At 35.0% G+C, this 16282-nt stretch overlaps 2 protein-coding genes across 2 annotated transcripts; one reads left to right on the top strand and one right to left on the bottom strand.

Moving 5' to 3' along the window:
• Positions 1-203: 203 nt before the first annotated feature.
• On the top strand, positions 204-2566 carry LOC141695240 (uncharacterized). The gene is made up of 2 exons (XM_074499494.1): positions 204-678; positions 2199-2566. The coding sequence occupies exons 1-2, from the start codon at positions 304-306 to the stop codon at positions 2370-2372; spliced, it is 549 nt and encodes a 182-aa protein (XP_074355595.1). The 5' UTR covers positions 204-303; the 3' UTR covers positions 2373-2566.
• Positions 2567-4364: 1798 nt separating this feature from the next.
• Positions 4365-16003, bottom strand: LOC141695093 (pumilio homolog 2-like). The gene is made up of 9 exons (XM_074499345.1): positions 14849-16003; positions 8243-9777; positions 8024-8165; positions 7835-7942; positions 7133-7345; positions 6929-7039; positions 6224-6418; positions 5487-5661; positions 4365-4790 (listed from the first exon to the last, which is right to left on the bottom strand). The coding sequence occupies exons 1-9, from the start codon at positions 15500-15502 to the stop codon at positions 4756-4758; spliced, it is 3168 nt and encodes a 1055-aa protein (XP_074355446.1). The 5' UTR covers positions 15503-16003; the 3' UTR covers positions 4365-4755.
• Between the last annotated feature and the right edge of the window lie 279 nt (positions 16004-16282).

Here is a 16282-nt window from a genome sequence, read left to right as displayed (position 1 = left end):
TTCATATTTTGTTTTTTGTAAATACGGATATTGAACATGCGCATTTTTTATGAAAACAAAAGTGAATATATATTTTTTATTAAATTATGAAAGGTTGTGTGTATTTTGGGCGGCCCATGGGTATTTTAGGAAGTTGAAGACCAAAAATGATTTATTTTGGGCATTCTTTTGGATGATATATAGCCAGCCGGTTCAGTTGCAGACCGGTTTACATTGAACCCAATCCTTAGCCCCTTTGAAATTGTGCTGCTCCAACAACAAAGCACAAGATAGATAGGTAGGATTTGCAGCAGCACATGAAACATGGTTATTGTATCTCTATCTCCATCTTCACCACAACTTCACACCATTTTCAACCCAAAAAAGCATCACCATTCTCATAAACACCAAGCCTTATCTCTTCTTATATCCTCAGATTTATCATCAAAATCTCTTCTTTACTCAAAAAGATGCAAACTTTATCACACCCCACAAAATGATATAACAAGTCCTTTAAAGATTAAGCATGATTCAAGAATTTATGCCGTTTCTGAAAATTTGAAGCTTGCAGACGTGACCCCGGTTGAGAGTTCAGAGAAGATAGTGACTACAGCTGCTGCAAGTGGAGATGGTGTTTCAAATATTATATCAGTTCTTTTGTTCATTGCATTTGTTGGATTATCAGTTCTTACTATTGGGGTAAACTTATTAATTCATGAGATTAACTTTTGTTGTTTTATGCTGCTAATACATTAGCATGATGTGCATATTTAGCCTTAGTTGTAACATAACACTTCTTAAGTCTCGGAAGAGTGGTAACTTAACATGGTATCAATGTTCGGTTTGATAATGATCTCGGTTTGAATCATGCGAACCTTAAACATATAAATTGTACACTAATGTTGATTATGTTGGAATAATCTTAAATTTAGTTATTAATTATTTGTTTATTTAATTATTAGATATTTAGCAATAGATTAATTATTAGAGAAAAATATTATTTTAGAATTGTTTAGTAGTGGGATAGTGGAGTTATGGAGTAAATTATGGACATGTAATTTACCCATTAATTAGTAGTGGTTAGTTTTAGTAATAGTTAGTTTTAATATGTTTGTAAAGCCTATATAATGGCTAGTTTACCTTGAGTTTTAGAAGAGGAAAAGAAAACAAGAAATATAGCGGTACAAGTTCTCTGCAAAAATTAGGTGTCTTCCTTTTTCCTCTAAGTTTTTTCAACATGGGATCAGAGCTATAAGTTTTTTCAACATGGGATCAGAGCTATATGTTCTAAGGCTTGTGAGACTCTTATAAAAAATACATACATTTTTATATATATATATATATATATATATATATTAAGTATTTATCTGAGATTTCAAATGGCATTAAAAATTTCTCCATAAATATTTAGTGAAATATCAAGATGAAATGGTACGTGGAAAAAGGAAAGAGAAGCAAGAATAAAAATGAAGGAGGAACATGAGCGGGGGAAATAATGAGAAAGATATCATGGCTCAAGAGGCCATGAAAGAAATTTTATTTTAGAGTTGTGGAGAGAATGTGGTCCAAAGTGTTTTTGGAGAGAAAGTGCTCCAAAGTGTTTTTGATGAGATAGTGCATCAAAATTGATGGTGGTGAGAAGTGCATCACAGGCGAAGAGAAAGTGTTTCGTAAATTTAAGATTATGGGGTGAATGTTGGAATAATCTTAAATTTAGTTATTAATTATTTGTTTATTTAATTATTAGATATTTAGCAATAGATTAATTATTAGAGAAAAATATTATTTTAGAATTGTTTAGTAGTGGGGTAGTGGAGTTATGGAGTAAATTATGGACATGTAATTTACCCATTAATTAGTAGTGGTTAGTTTTAGTAATAGTTAGTTTTAATATGTTTGTAAAGCCTATATAATGGCTAGTTTACCTTGAGTTTTAGAAGATGAAAAGAAAACAAGAAATATAGCAATACAAGTTCTCTGCAAAAATGTAGGTGTCTTCCTTTTTCCTCTAAGTTTTTTCAACAGATTATTGTGCATTGATCCACTTCAATGACCCCAAAAGAAATTAATTTTTGGGATTTTAGAATGTAAGAATGTACATTAGTATGTTATTACATTTCGTTCATTATTCCTAACAGACTGAGGTTAGGATTTGAGCAGAGCTGCTAACTTAATAAATGAGAGACTTGAATTTATGTTTGCGGGATGTGAATTTGTAGGTTATCTACATAGCTGTGACGGATTATTTTCAGAAAAGGGAGAGAGAGAAATTTGAGAAAGAGGAGTCTTCTAAGAAGAAGAAGGCTAATAAGAAAAGGAAGGTGAAAGCTAGAGCTGGACCTAAAGGATTTGGACAGAAGATTGTCGAGGTTGATGAAGATGACGATAGCTAGGAATTCAATGTGAGCCTTTTTGCTTTTTTGCTTTGTTTTTTCAAGTCATTTGCTATTCTTAGGCACTTTAAAGAATTGGATTCTCTGTATATGATATTTCTTTTACTGTAATCTGAAATGTTTTAGTTACGTGTTACAAATTTTATGAAATGGTCCTTTATTTGCCTTTCTATAGGATGCTGCATATTTTTCAATTCATTAGATTTTTAAGTGTTTGGGGGAGGGGAATGGGGAACCTGAACCTAGATTGTCACATATTGTTCTACTTAATAGATTATTTGTTGAACATGATGCCGTAGGACAGTAAATTTTAAACAAAAGCAGATACCTCGAGTGTAAACATCGATTTTGATCCTACTATTTCTTAAAGGACAGAAGGCATGATGGAAAATGGAATTCTTGCAAGATGGCTGAACTTTTTAACTCCTTAAGATGTTCACTGTCCATAATCTTTAGAACCAGCCGAGCAGTCTCTACGTGATCAAGTTTGGACATTAGATCTTTGGCCAGGCTTCAGAAATTAAGTCCAATGTGTTTAAGATTTAAGCTCATTGTAAGATTCTACTTTAGGCCCCAGGATCAGTATATTTACGTGCTTAAGTGCTTAAAGAACTTTCATAAGATTCTACTTCAGGTCTATGGTTCTTGTACATTAACAAGCTTAACCAGGTTCTAAGTAGGAGGTCTGGTCATCTTCTATTGTTCCTTATGCCATTAAGAAGAAATCACAAAATAAGATAAATGGTCGGGATTAGATGTGTACTTTATAGTTCACAGTGACTTATGATAAGAGTCGGTTTATGTCACAGCTGCACGGGTATGCCAAGATGGGCATGTCATGACGTCAATTAGCCAGACATGCCTTTTCATGATTCGACATGTCTTTTTACTAATTTTTTTTAATTTTTAATAATTATTTTAATATTAGAAATATCCATAAATAATAAATAAAATTTTGAAATATTTACATATATTTTAATATCTAAAAAGTTACTAATTTAAATGAGTATTATAATGGTATTTGGTTGTTACTATCAACTAACTTTAATTTTATATTCAAATTTATTGTATATTAGTATAATAATTATTTATTAAATTTTATTATATATTTAATTGATAAATGGCATGCCATTTGGGCATGAATTTTGGCAAAAAGCATGCCTATAGGCATGCCTTCGGGAGTCTCGTGACAGTTACCCTACCTCAGAGATATGCAAAGAGGTGTACGATTCCAGTGATCTATTTCATGGTAACATCAAATTCCATCTTTGTTCTAAATTCCAGTCGAACTATCAACTCAACATGATCCACGAGCAGGATAGACACAGTTATACTTGATGATATTGCATGTTTGATCACTTCATTCATAGTATACTTGTATTATATAGTATGCAGTATATATAATAAATAACTCGCAGCTAAACTAAGTTCACATTTTTCTTTCATGGCAAAGTCCAAAGAACTTGGCAAAAAAAAAACCCATAGATTCTCCACTTGTACTTAAAAGGTGTATCAACTGAAAAAGAATGAAAACAGAAAAGAGTGGAGCATCTGCCTTTCTAAAACATATATCTTGCAAGCCTTGAAAAAATCAAGGAAATTGCAAAATGCACACACCAGGGACCAGGGAGTAGTATCACCCTTGGTCCTAGCTAAATTCTGAATTGCAATCTTAGTCTTTTGAATCAACTTATATGTTCTGTATACTTTGTTCAAACTAAAAAGGAAAAAAAAAACTTATCTGAATTCAGACTCAACTCAGGAAATCAGAATAGCAAGAGTAATGGGATAAATAGTTTGATAAACACAGACCTTGCCCTGCTCAAGAACAAAAAGTTGTGTGGATAGTATGATGCAGGAAGACCACAGCTTCACCCAAAGAATAAAATGCAAAATTTCTACACTTATTTTACGTCGCTCAGCAACTCATTTTCATTTTCAACCAGACATGGAATAAAACTAGCGAAAAACTAAATCACCACACGCACCATGTAGGAAAAATGACAGAACCAAAACAATATCCAAAATGTCAAAATACCCATTACATAGAGAAAATTCAAGTTTCACCTAAACAGACATTCCACATGGAAACATTTTATACAGTCACGTTGAGATACAGACACTACCTCGGCTCTTATCTCCTTTTTACACCATTTAACTCATATATGTCAATATATCTCTCCTCTGCACGGGCCATCAGCTGTACTCAACATCAGAGCCTCAGTTTTACTAGATTCTGCTATGTATATAAACCTTACGAACTACAGAATGTACAGTTTCTAGTACAGGCAACAACTTTATTTGCAATACAACTACATACGGAAACAAGGCAGCTCAAACTACCCACGGTTAGCTGTACAACATCTTTCCTTGTCTACCACTCCTACGCACCCTGCTGGGATTGAGCAGCCCTCCTTTCTGCAAATCAATTATTAAATAGATTAGATATGTCCTCAACGATCACTTGAACAAGGAGGCAAATAATAATATTAAGGGACTAGAAAGGCTGCAACCAATTTAGCTAATCCTGTATATTGGCTTCAATAGGTTAAAAAAATTATTTCGCAAAGAAAACGACAAAATATCTGACAATGAGCCATTTTATGACTCTTAGAGCAACTCCAATGGTTGGCTCCCCTCAAAGGGTGCCAACTTCGCCACATAATCAAAAATATTATATTTTAAATTCTCTCTCTTCCATATCATTTTTAGCACCCTTCTTTTAAAAAACATTCCAATGGTTGGCACCCCAAGATATCAACTTCATTAATTCAATTAAAAAAATGCTTAATAGAAATATATTAGAGAAATGATATTTTATGCACCATTGGGACTACATTGGGACCACAAATGAAGTTGTCACCCTACTTTATGGGATACCAACTTTTGGCACCCCCCGTTGGCACCCCATGCCAACTCATTTGGCACCCCAATGGCATCCCTCAACTCCAATGGAGTGCTAACAAGGGTGCCAAGCCACGTCATGCCACATGGCGTTGGCACCCCTCTTGGCACCCTCCATTGGAGTTGCTCTTAGTCTTACTAGAGAAAGATACTAGCAATTGGCCGGAGAAAAGAAAATACCCAAAGAACACAGTATGAAGAAATGCTTACCCCCTGCAGCAACAAGCTTTTCTACACGAGCAACAATATGCTTTCCATATGTGTATTTCTTTAGTGCATTCAAATGAACCTTAATTCGAGAGAGGATCAGCTCACGTTCCTGATCACTGCATGTTTCCAGCACTTTTTGAACAACATAATTGGCAAATTGGTCCTTCATCATTGCCTGGATATTAAATAAACATATGGGAGGGAGAGCAGTCAGTTCAGTTCACAATTACCATTTCAAGAGGAAGGGGGGGTGGGGGGGCGGGGGCAATGTTGTATAGAAACAAAGTTCACAAAGTCTTGACCACAATCGCTACCTGTGCAAGGTCATGACAAGTATGTGTATACACTTGGAAATGATAAGATTTTTAACTAGCATTTTGCAAATTTAATTCTGGTATCTAATTCCAGAATTCAAATGTAATCTGCTGTAATAAAAACGGTTTAATTTGAGATTTTGATAAAGCTACTGTACTATAATCTGCAGCCATCTCAGGCAGAGTAGTTCTTCCCTAAACCAGCCAAAACATCCATCGGTATTGGATTTTTTACAAAGTGAGGTGAAAGTACACCTCAAAACAGTATTCCTTTGCATCCCAAGACATTTGAACTTCCCTAAAACCAGATACCCTAAAAAACTAAAGAACATGTCTAATATTTTAAAATGACAATTATAAATACAGTAGATTGTCAGCAATGCTTAAGTCATGTACTCAAAAGATAATTTAGCATCAACAGACCTGAAGAGGCTCATTCTCATCAGTTGTACCAAGCATCTCAGTCACCAGGAGTCGGCGTTCACTAGGATCGCCAAAAGTCAAACACTTTTCAGCAACATTAGAGGCAAACTTTTGCTGACTCATTTGAACTATTTTTCCAGCCAACTCCTGAATTATAGTAGAACGTTCATGCGGCTTTCCATGCTCCAGCACATGCTGCAAATAAAAATAAAATAATGATTTAAAAAGAGACAAGCTACAAGGGAAGCAGCATATAAAATAAGAAAATCGGTAGTCTTAATCTCGGTATCGACTTTCAAAAGTAAATTAACAAATATTTAACCATGTAAACAATCACCCTATTCTTTACAAGGGCTTTTACTCGTAAGCACGTTATACTTGCTGGTTATCTAAGCCCTTTTCCCGCAGGTCACCAATAACCATTATTTTTGGTTATAATCAAGTGCTAACAAGTGGATTCATGATAATCAGTGCTGTCATTCTTAGTCGGAAACCAATGCTAAAAATAAGTGGGAAGAAAGCTACCAGACGAGTATACAAAGCATCGGTACATCTAAATGCTGAGATACTGAATAATACAATTCCATCAAATTGCTTTATGGTCCTTGGGACCATTAAAATTATGTATCAAAACAATTCACTTCAGTAAACAATCAGTAGCAGCCATAAACAGTATAACTTATTCGTAATATTAGAGCTACAAACCTGAACAACATAATTTCCATATTGATCTTGTGCCAACATACTAACATTGGCCAGAATCTCAACCATCACCTTATCCTGTGTATTTTGATCCTCACAGTGCTCCAGTACCCTCTGTTGCATTGAAGACATCATTACAGTATAAACTCATTATCATTATCAATTCGAATTTATAGTCAACCTAAAAGTGAAGAGTCGAATATGTACCTGTATCACACGACACCCATATGGATGGGTAGACAGGGTTACAACTTGATCAAAGAATGTAGTAATAATGAACTGAATATGATCTTCAGGCACACATTCAATACACTTCTGAATGACATGGTTCCCGTTCTGGTCACGTACACAGCGCATAACATGACCATCAAGCTCCGCAACCATTTCAATTTTCTGGTCCAAGTCGACTACTTCAATTGCCTGCATGGTTAAAGATCGTGTTATCTATTAAACTTTAAAGGTAAAGCTGTTTCAGCAAAGTATCTTAACTTGATTATATTGATTAAAAAAACACAAGCAAAAGCAATTAAAATCTGAATGTGGAGCAACAAGAGCCACTAGGTCAGTACAAGCAGACGAGTACAAATTTAGTTTCTCCTGAAGCTCAGAACAGAAGCATTGCCTTTTTGTTCAAAGTCGGATAGGGTTATTAGATTCTAGTCCTAGAAAGTTTCAGCGCTGATATATACTACTTAATTACTGCCTAAAAGTTCAGGGTATAAAACAGTGCAGAATAAGCACATCCATACCTTTAAGATACTTACAAGTTACAACATATGAAGACAATGGCACGTCAGATTTAATGAAGAAACCTGCGCCTTGGCCCTTGGCATCAGGGTTGAGATAATAGCAAAATAGTCTTAAAAAAAGTAGAGCAAAAACATTGACATGTAGTTGTGAAGATTTTACCTTTTGGATTACTCGACAGCCATACATTTGAAGACTTAGGGTCAGTACATTCCCAATAAGCTTGTTTGCGAGTTCTCTTCTTTGTGATGCCATTCCGTGCTCGAAAAACTATAACAACATAAACATCATTAACCTCATCTAAATTCATTAGAATGCATTATAAAATACCCGAATGTTCAAATAAGTTACCTTTTGGACCACATAATTACCAAAAACATCAGTCATTAAAGTCAGGGCTTGTGGAATAATTTCTTGGTAAACCATGGTTTTTTCCTCTGTTGTAGCTGTTTCAAGTTTTTGTTGAATAAACCGGCTGCCATACTGGTCCGCACTGAAAAAGAGAACATGCAAAACGAGTAAGAAATCTTGAAATGCACAGGGTTCAACCGCAAATGATTAACAAAATACCTGAACTCAACAACATGACCAGTAATTTCCAGAAGTTCAAAGCATCTGGTTTTATTCATCTTAAATTCTTCCAGTAATGAAGAAGCAAAGTTATTGTCCATGTTACTAGCATCCAAGTGCCATGGTCCCATGACACCTCCACCAGCAAGATTTCTCATCCCAGAAGGAAATCTCTTGTTTAAATCACCATGCCTAATTGGACTACCAGATCCAACAGGGGAGTGTGGAAGTCCTGGACTTGCCAACGGACTTCCAGGATAGGAAAAACCTACTCCATATGCTGGATTGCCATAATAACCATGATGACCTGGACCACCAGTACTCCCTAATTGCATGCCATACTGTGATTTCTGAGGTGACAGAAGAGATCCGATATAAGCCTTCTGGAGTAGATCCATGTATGAACCATTTAGGTAGTTTCTATCAATGGTTGGATCGTTAAGAGCAGCCTGGGCTGCAGCATATTGAAGGTAAACTGGATCAGCAAAAGGTGCCTGAAAAGAACTGTCGGCAATATGGTGTGCTGTCCTGCCAAGATGTTGTGGTTCTAATGCAGCATAATTTTGATGTGATTCAGAAGGAAAAGATCCACCCATCATTCTTGAGTCCATTCCAGGCATGGCCATGGCTGATGCTGCTGCAGCATTTTCAAAAAGGGGTGGCATATTACTACTGCCGAGATGGCTCAACATCATAGACTGCATTGGTGAATTTATAGGATACCCGCTTGCACCATAGTTTGGAAATGAAGAATTTGTGTCATCAATATGCTGATAGTTAGAGCCAAACCCTCCACGACCGTTAAGTATCGAATCTGGAGATCCTTTGTGGTAAGTATTGGCAGCAATCTTTTGCAGATCAGCTTGGTTGGAAAAATTGTTGTATCCGTATCCATCCCCCCTGCCCATCTCCGAATTTGAGTAAGATAATTTTGTTGGCCGAGGGGAAGGCACATTTAACTGCCCAGGCTCAGAGCTTTTGAGGTACGACTGCTGCTTTACCTTATTCTGACTATCTGGCATATTAAAGAGATAATTCTCATGATCGACAATTTGTTCAATCTGAGATGGCAGATCATTTTCATCATCCATCACACCATTTAACAGGCTCATCCCAGATAAAGCATCTACTATATCAGCAGGCTCGCTAATGTTTGAAGTGCCGCCATTAAACGAGCTCGAGTTTATGCCTCTTTTTTCTGAAGTGCCTACTCTCCCTGTGCCAATAGGAGTGGGACAAGGACTAGGTGCTCTCGCGATGTGTTGGGGGTCGGGGGTTGTGCTTCTTGACAAAGAAGCAGTAGCACCCAGTACAGCAGCGTATGAATACGATGCAGGCGGGCCACCATGTTGCCCAGAAGATGAGCTCAGAACCTTTGTAGATGTTCTTAAATTATCTGCAGAAGCCAAGTCCTGTTGCAACTGAGACATGTCAGCTTCACCCATGCCAAAGGAGTCAACATTTTCATTAAAAGTATTTCGACTAGGTGTGCGAGAAGGGTGACCAGAAGTAGGAGTAACACGGCCTAAATCATCCTGCACAAATGCCACATTGTAAGTTTACCAAGAAAAGGCAATTAAATATTTAAAACATTAAAACGCGTTCAATAGGAAATCATTACAAAACTAAACAGACTGAGGGTAAAATTTCACAGATAGCATTTACGAGTTCATATCAGCTAATAACACAATCCACAATTAAAACACTAGGCACGGTCCTGGAAAAGCATCGACAAGTCTCAAAATTACAATAATATATGTACTACAGTTAAATGATTGGTTGGACCTTAAACTTAAATGTATATACTATTAAATGGATCATCAAAGCTGAATAGGTGGCCCCTTACACAAACCTCCCAAAAGCACATAAATAGTCAACCTATCGAAATACAGACCCCTAACTACAATAGGCCGACTGTATCATGGGATTTCAAGCTCAATGAACAGGAATGAGATAATACATTTTTGTAATGAAATCTCACTCTAAATCTTATTAACCGGGTTAAAATCCCAAGATCTAAACGGCACCTAATAATAACAGGAAGAATGCAATTTGCTCGGAAATTTTAAGCAGTAAAGAAATGCAAGTAATTTGGAAGGGTGCAAAAAGAAGTAATCAGGGGCAGAGCCATTCAGTACCCAACGGTGAACAATGGGCCTGCCCTCAATTAACAGAAACAGAATTAAATAATTTGAAAAAACCCAAACAATGAAACTGAAGACTCACTGAAGTAATTGCCATATTTTTATAACACGGCCTTTTCTTGAACAATTGAAAAAACGGAAAGCTCTGATGAAGAAATCGAAGAACTGAAAATCCCAGCAAAGTGGTACTGGATTTTGGAATGTGCTATTTAATTTTGTTTATTGTTTAACTATAATAAGAAGTAGAGAGCAGAAGAAAGGACGGATATAACACAAAAAGAATTATATGTATACATAAAAAGCAAAATAAACTCATTGTTTTTCTTATATCCAAAGATAGGAAAAGGGTTTAAATTAACTCAAGAACCTCGGCATCTAAATTTACTAATTACAAAAATCAAATAAAAGTATAAAATAAGGAAATTCCGTCCAATGGTGAGTCAAGCACCCGCGGGGGTGATAGTGGACAAAGCGGAAGCAAGCTAATTACAAAATCTAAACAACAATTACAAAGGAAATTTCATTTATTGACGAGGGGAGCATCCGCGAAAGCGGTAGTGGACAAAGCGGAAGCGAGAATGTTGCTTGAGTAACGTACATACTGGTGAGAATCCAATGCATCAAAATCCCAAGTGTTCCACCGCAAGGTTCGTCCATTTACTTGTTATGCGATTAATTTTTAAATCATATTAGTTTATAGCACTAAAAGGTTCAGCTTATCACTATTAATTATCTTTTTAAATTTATAATATATTTTTATATACTCTTTTAATCAGTGTGGTGGTTGAGATTTCATGTGCCCTGTGCACAACTAAAAAAATGTGCCCCACGTCCTATCTATCAAAAATAATAGCAAATACATACAACAATAAAAATTAATCAAAAATTGTATTTTTAACATAATTATAATTAATTTAAAATTAAAAAAAAATAGTATAAGTACATAACAGTAAGATAAAATAATTATACATAAGAAGATAATTACATAAAACCTAATCCATATGTAAACTTATTTAAATCCATATATAAACATTAATGAATTATTTAACATTTTAAATTAAAAAAATTCTTGAATATGTAATTATTACTATAATTTTAAATAACTAATTACCTAAAACATGTATTATTTAAAAAATGATATAATGTACAAGTTGTTTAAGAAAAACTACAATTCCCCTCTTATTTTATTATCAAGGCTAGTAGTCAATAATACTTATCAAAAAATTTAATATTCTTTATTTCCCTAGTATTTTTTCCTAACTTTTTGTAACTTATTTAATATTTAGAATTAAAATATTTTTTATAAATTTGCTCAAGATAATAATTTATAATTATTTAATATATACTAATTTTTAACCTTTCTTCTATTTATATATTTTTTTATTAGAAAAGGAAGTTATACATTGTTTTTATTTTTTCAAACAAAGAGAATATATGTATATACACTTCTAGAAAATGTGCCCCTCAAATTTCAGGGCCCTGTTCTGTCGAACACTTGGAACACCATCAGGCACGGCTCTGCTGTTAATTTTTCATTTCATTGTGCTTATATTATTAATCCTTGTCAATTATATATTTTCACTTCTAGATTGAGTAATATAACATTTTTAATATTTTTGGCTCCCCACTTTTAATTCCAACAAAGTGAGCATCAGCAAAGTTTAAAGCAACAATGGGTCCCAAATGACACATACAATCTAAGAGGTATCTCGATATGGAAAAGTTGACTGTTATATGATGAAATAATCTAAAATTTAATTATCGAAAAACTCTCTTAGACTTGCTTATAATTTATTGCATGAAACTACTCCTTATAAGTTTAAAAAGAGAACCGTCAAAACATTATCTTACCACTCTGTTCCCTATCCATCTATTCCGTCAAAGGAACCTCGTAAGCCAATCTATTTTTTTTATACTTTCATTTACAGCTCCAAGTCCAACTTGTGAATTCAGTAATCCACCTAAACCGGTTGTATTACAATACTTGGAATTATTATCACTTTAGCCCTTGAAGTATGTCCATTTGGACACATGAACCCTAAAGAGTGAAAAATTGTACCTGTCTACCCTTAATGTTTGTCCTTCGTACATTTGATCCTATTTATAAATTACACCCATTATACCCTAACTACAATTACAATTCCCTGGTTAAAATTAACACCTGTTGTCCTCCTTTGTTTTCAAAACGGCTGAGAAGTGATTATCAAACAAAAGAAACGATAATTCTCATCAAAATTCAACCGGAATCTAGGATGAGATGATGTTGAAATCAGAATAAACTTTAAATAAGGGTCAGGACGGACATGGACAAAGGACAAACTAAAGGGGAACAGAGGTACAAAAATTTTCTTTGTGACCCTTTAGACAAACTAAAGGGCCAATGTGTTAATAACCTTACACTTGAGATAAAACAAAATAACGGAAAAAGATATGAAGTACAAATATAAATATTTAATAAAAAAAAGACATATTTGTTAAGGTGTTAAGGCGAGCCAAGTGCCAATACACCACCTGGACAACTAGGCAGTTAGGCTATGATGATCAGACTCTTTTAGAAGGATCGGACACGGACACAAGTCTGACCGATTCTTCGAACTTGAAAATCAAAACTCGGGGACACGTTTTATAAAGATCCGACAATTGGATTTGGACACGGCAACTACTATTTTAAACATAATATGATACTTTTTATAAGCAAATACTTATCATTTTATATAAAACAGTACATAAACTTTTAAAAAACAAGGGTAAAACAATATCTATTTTATCTATAAATTTATAACAGGTACAATTTTACAAGTTAAAGGATTAAATTATACCGTATAACAAACAATTAGAGATAGGTTCTTTTATGTTTTCAGAGATGAAGTGTCCATTTTCCAGATGGCATTCGGATCCGGATCCAAGTGTCGGTGTCAGTGCGTGTAAGTGCGTGTAGGACACGGTACGGTTGGGTTTCCGAAGAGTCCGAGCATCACAACAGTTAGGCACTCGCCTAGGCAAGTAGGCGTCCAATAGGCGAATCAGACATCTAGCCATGTATAAGCATATACATTCCTCTTTTCTAAATTACTTACATATGTTAACTGTTATATTCAATAACATTTTTTTTAATTTCTTTATTTTGAGAATGATTTTAATAATTTATACGGGTATAGTTATAATGGTTATATTCTATGAATTAGACCGCTTAAAGATACATTGTAAAACAAATATAAGCAAATTCAAATCATATAGTAAATATATAACCAACAATTATGGCTGAACAACTAATTCGCCCAATGGATGCCAAGGTCGGCAAGACATCAACGGACTCCACAAGGCATCACAATCCAAGGCGGGCCGGAAGCTCACCCATAACAAATTGCCTTTCCAACTAGGCGACCCCTTGACAACTATGCTTGGTATGCTTGAAATATACAAGTCAAAATATTAAGTGCCGGGGTAATCAAGAGATATATATGAGAAGCACTGAAGTACGGGCTACATATATTAGGGTTGCAGTTATTGGTCTCATCTGTTCAAGCATCCAAGTGTACTAGAGCAGGTAAGACTCGGGTACGGGTGTCGGATACGGGTGTGGATCCAAGTATCAGACTCTTAGTTTTTAAAAAGTTAGGATTCGTGGATATGGATCCAAAATTGGACACGAGGGATACAGAATATGACCTTCACATAAGTGAAATTATACTTATATTTTATACATTACATTTGTAAATTCGTGTCTTTTACCACTAAACATATGCATAATTGTTCATGTCATATTTATAACAAAAATCAAGGATAACATGAAAATGGTAAACTATAGACATCCCTCCCTGCAATTAAGAGGATTAAGTTGTTGTGGCGGCCTTGTAAATCATTCTGAACTAGATTTCTTAAGATTAAAGTGCCCGACTTCCATCTGAAGGATCCGACTCAGATCCCATACCCACACCCATGTCATGTCCGATGGACACGGGTACGAGGGCAAAAGTGAAGAGTCCGGGTAATTTCGCTAGCAAGTGTACCAACTAAACAGGCTGGCTTAAAAGGATAATATGTTCAACAATCCATCCAAAGAGATTAAATATGCAAGACCACAAATATGAATGGTGACTGGTGAGTAACTTGATATGTGTGACAAAAATAGACCATTTGAATGAAGAAACATATTACTCAAGGTACAAATATTTTCAACAGAAAGGAGTGCCAATAAAGTAATAGAATCAGCATGAAATGAACTCTATGACGCATGCTAAATTTTTAATCAGTTCATGCAATCAGCTATATGCATTAATTGTCAACGAGAAAGAACAAACATCAAACAATTCAATGGTAAATTTATCTTTACTAATAAATGTTACCACCAGCAAACTGTTAAAAGATTATAAGATATCAAAGCCAACATTCAATCCTACAAAAAGGTAAAGCATAACATTGACATTAAAAGTAAAGGCACATAAGTAACGACAAAAATTACCTGAAAGATATCAGCAAGGCTCCTTTGTTTGCTACCTAGTCCTAAACCCGACAAACCAATAAGTCCATCAACACCCCACTCTACCGGCACCTGATTGTCCAGCTCACTCTCACTTTCCTGTTTCTTGGAGTTAAAACCTGGCGGCTTCGAGAAAAGTGATACCCCACCCCCACTGCTGCCACTGTTTTCACTTCTATTCACTTTCCGCCTATCACCAATCCCTCCTACTGCTGAATTACCTCCCTGCAACCTCTGCGCAAACCTCCAGTCCTCCTTAGATAGCAAAGGAGGCGGCAACCTAGGATTCAAATTCACATTGGAGTAATAGTAAGATAGATACGAAGGATCAGACCTAAGCTCATCCTCAGATGAGAACGCACTCCCACTCTTATTATTCAAAGCAAACTCCGAAAACACAGAACCTCCCCCGCCACCACCACCTTGATTAAACAATCCACCAACTGCACTTAAAGAACCTTCCACAGTAGGTGGAGCTGAACCACTCCTATACAAATTCAGTTCTTTTTCCATATCATCAGACTCATGATTCCGCCTCTGCTCGCGCAACAACATCCCTATCTCCTTCTCCAAATCATCCCCAAATGATCCTTCATTTCCCCTAACCATAGGTCTCCTACCTAATTCAGACAACATCTTCACAACCCAATTAACTTCTAATTACTCTACAACCTACAAACACTAAAACCCCTAAAACAAACACTTCTTGATAACCCAAAACCCCACTTCAAAAACCCATCAAAATCCAAACTTTTTCACACACAACATCAAGAAACACAATTTAATGAAACCCCATTTAACATCAAGCCTCAAAAATGATAAAGATACAAACGTTACTCATAAACTGATGATAAAAAGTCCATAAAACAAGAAAAGACCAAACTTTAGCAACATTTTTTGTATCTATAATTCAACAAAAAAAAAGAGCTGAAATAAAGGGTATGAAAGCAAGAATGAGCTGAAGAAAAAGAGCTTACAAGAAAATATTAATATGAAAAAAGATCAATATGGCGGCTAATTGTTGTTACAAAGAACCCACTCTAGGGTTTTGTTTTTGAAGCAGTACTGCTGCTACTGTCATCAGGAAATTATATATACAGTACTTGTATTGTATGTAATGTAAAATATGATTTCTCATTTATGCTGTTTATCAACTTTACAACATGTAAATGATTTTAAAATTGTACAATCAAATTATTGTTGATTTTGTTTCTTTCTTTTAATGTGTTTTACAATTTTATTTTATTCTTAAGTTGGTTACCTAAGAAAACATAAAGTGGGTGTGAGAAACACAATAGTATAAGATCTATTATAATGGCAATACTTTATTATATAAGATTCCTTAATGATAAAAATCTATTTAATAAGATCTTGTGCATATTTTGTTCAATTTTAAATATTAGTTTGTATTTTGTG

This window comes from Apium graveolens, chromosome 11, assembly GCF_009905375.1.
Source record: "Apium graveolens cultivar Ventura chromosome 11, ASM990537v1, whole genome shotgun sequence".
Taxonomy (NCBI): domain Eukaryota; kingdom Viridiplantae; phylum Streptophyta; class Magnoliopsida; order Apiales; family Apiaceae; genus Apium; species Apium graveolens.
The sequence above is the reverse complement of the archived record's forward strand: the minus strand, read 5'-3'. Positions and strand labels throughout refer to the sequence as shown.

What these genes read in the sequence shown, in the direction of transcription:
- LOC141695093 (XM_074499345.1), bottom strand. Translation starts at nt 15,502, where the DNA reads ATGTTGTCTGAATTAGGTAGGAGACCTATGGTTAGGGGAAATGAAGGA. An exon ending in GGTCATGTTGTTGAGTTCAG is followed by an intron (nt 8,166 to 8,242) that starts GTATTTTGTTAA and finishes TCTCTTTTTCAG; the next exon opens with TGCGGACCAGTATGGCAGCC. An exon ending in GCTGTCGAGTAATCCAAAAG is followed by an intron (nt 7,346 to 7,834) that starts GTAAAATCTTCA and finishes TTAACCATGCAG; the next exon opens with GCAATTGAAGTAGTCGACTT.
- LOC141695240 (XM_074499494.1), top strand. Translation starts at nt 304, where the DNA reads ATGGTTATTGTATCTCTATCTCCATCTTCACCACAACTTCACACCATT. An exon ending in TATCAGTTCTTACTATTGGG is followed by an intron (nt 679 to 2,198) that starts GTAAACTTATTA and finishes GTGAATTTGTAG; the next exon opens with GTTATCTACATAGCTGTGAC.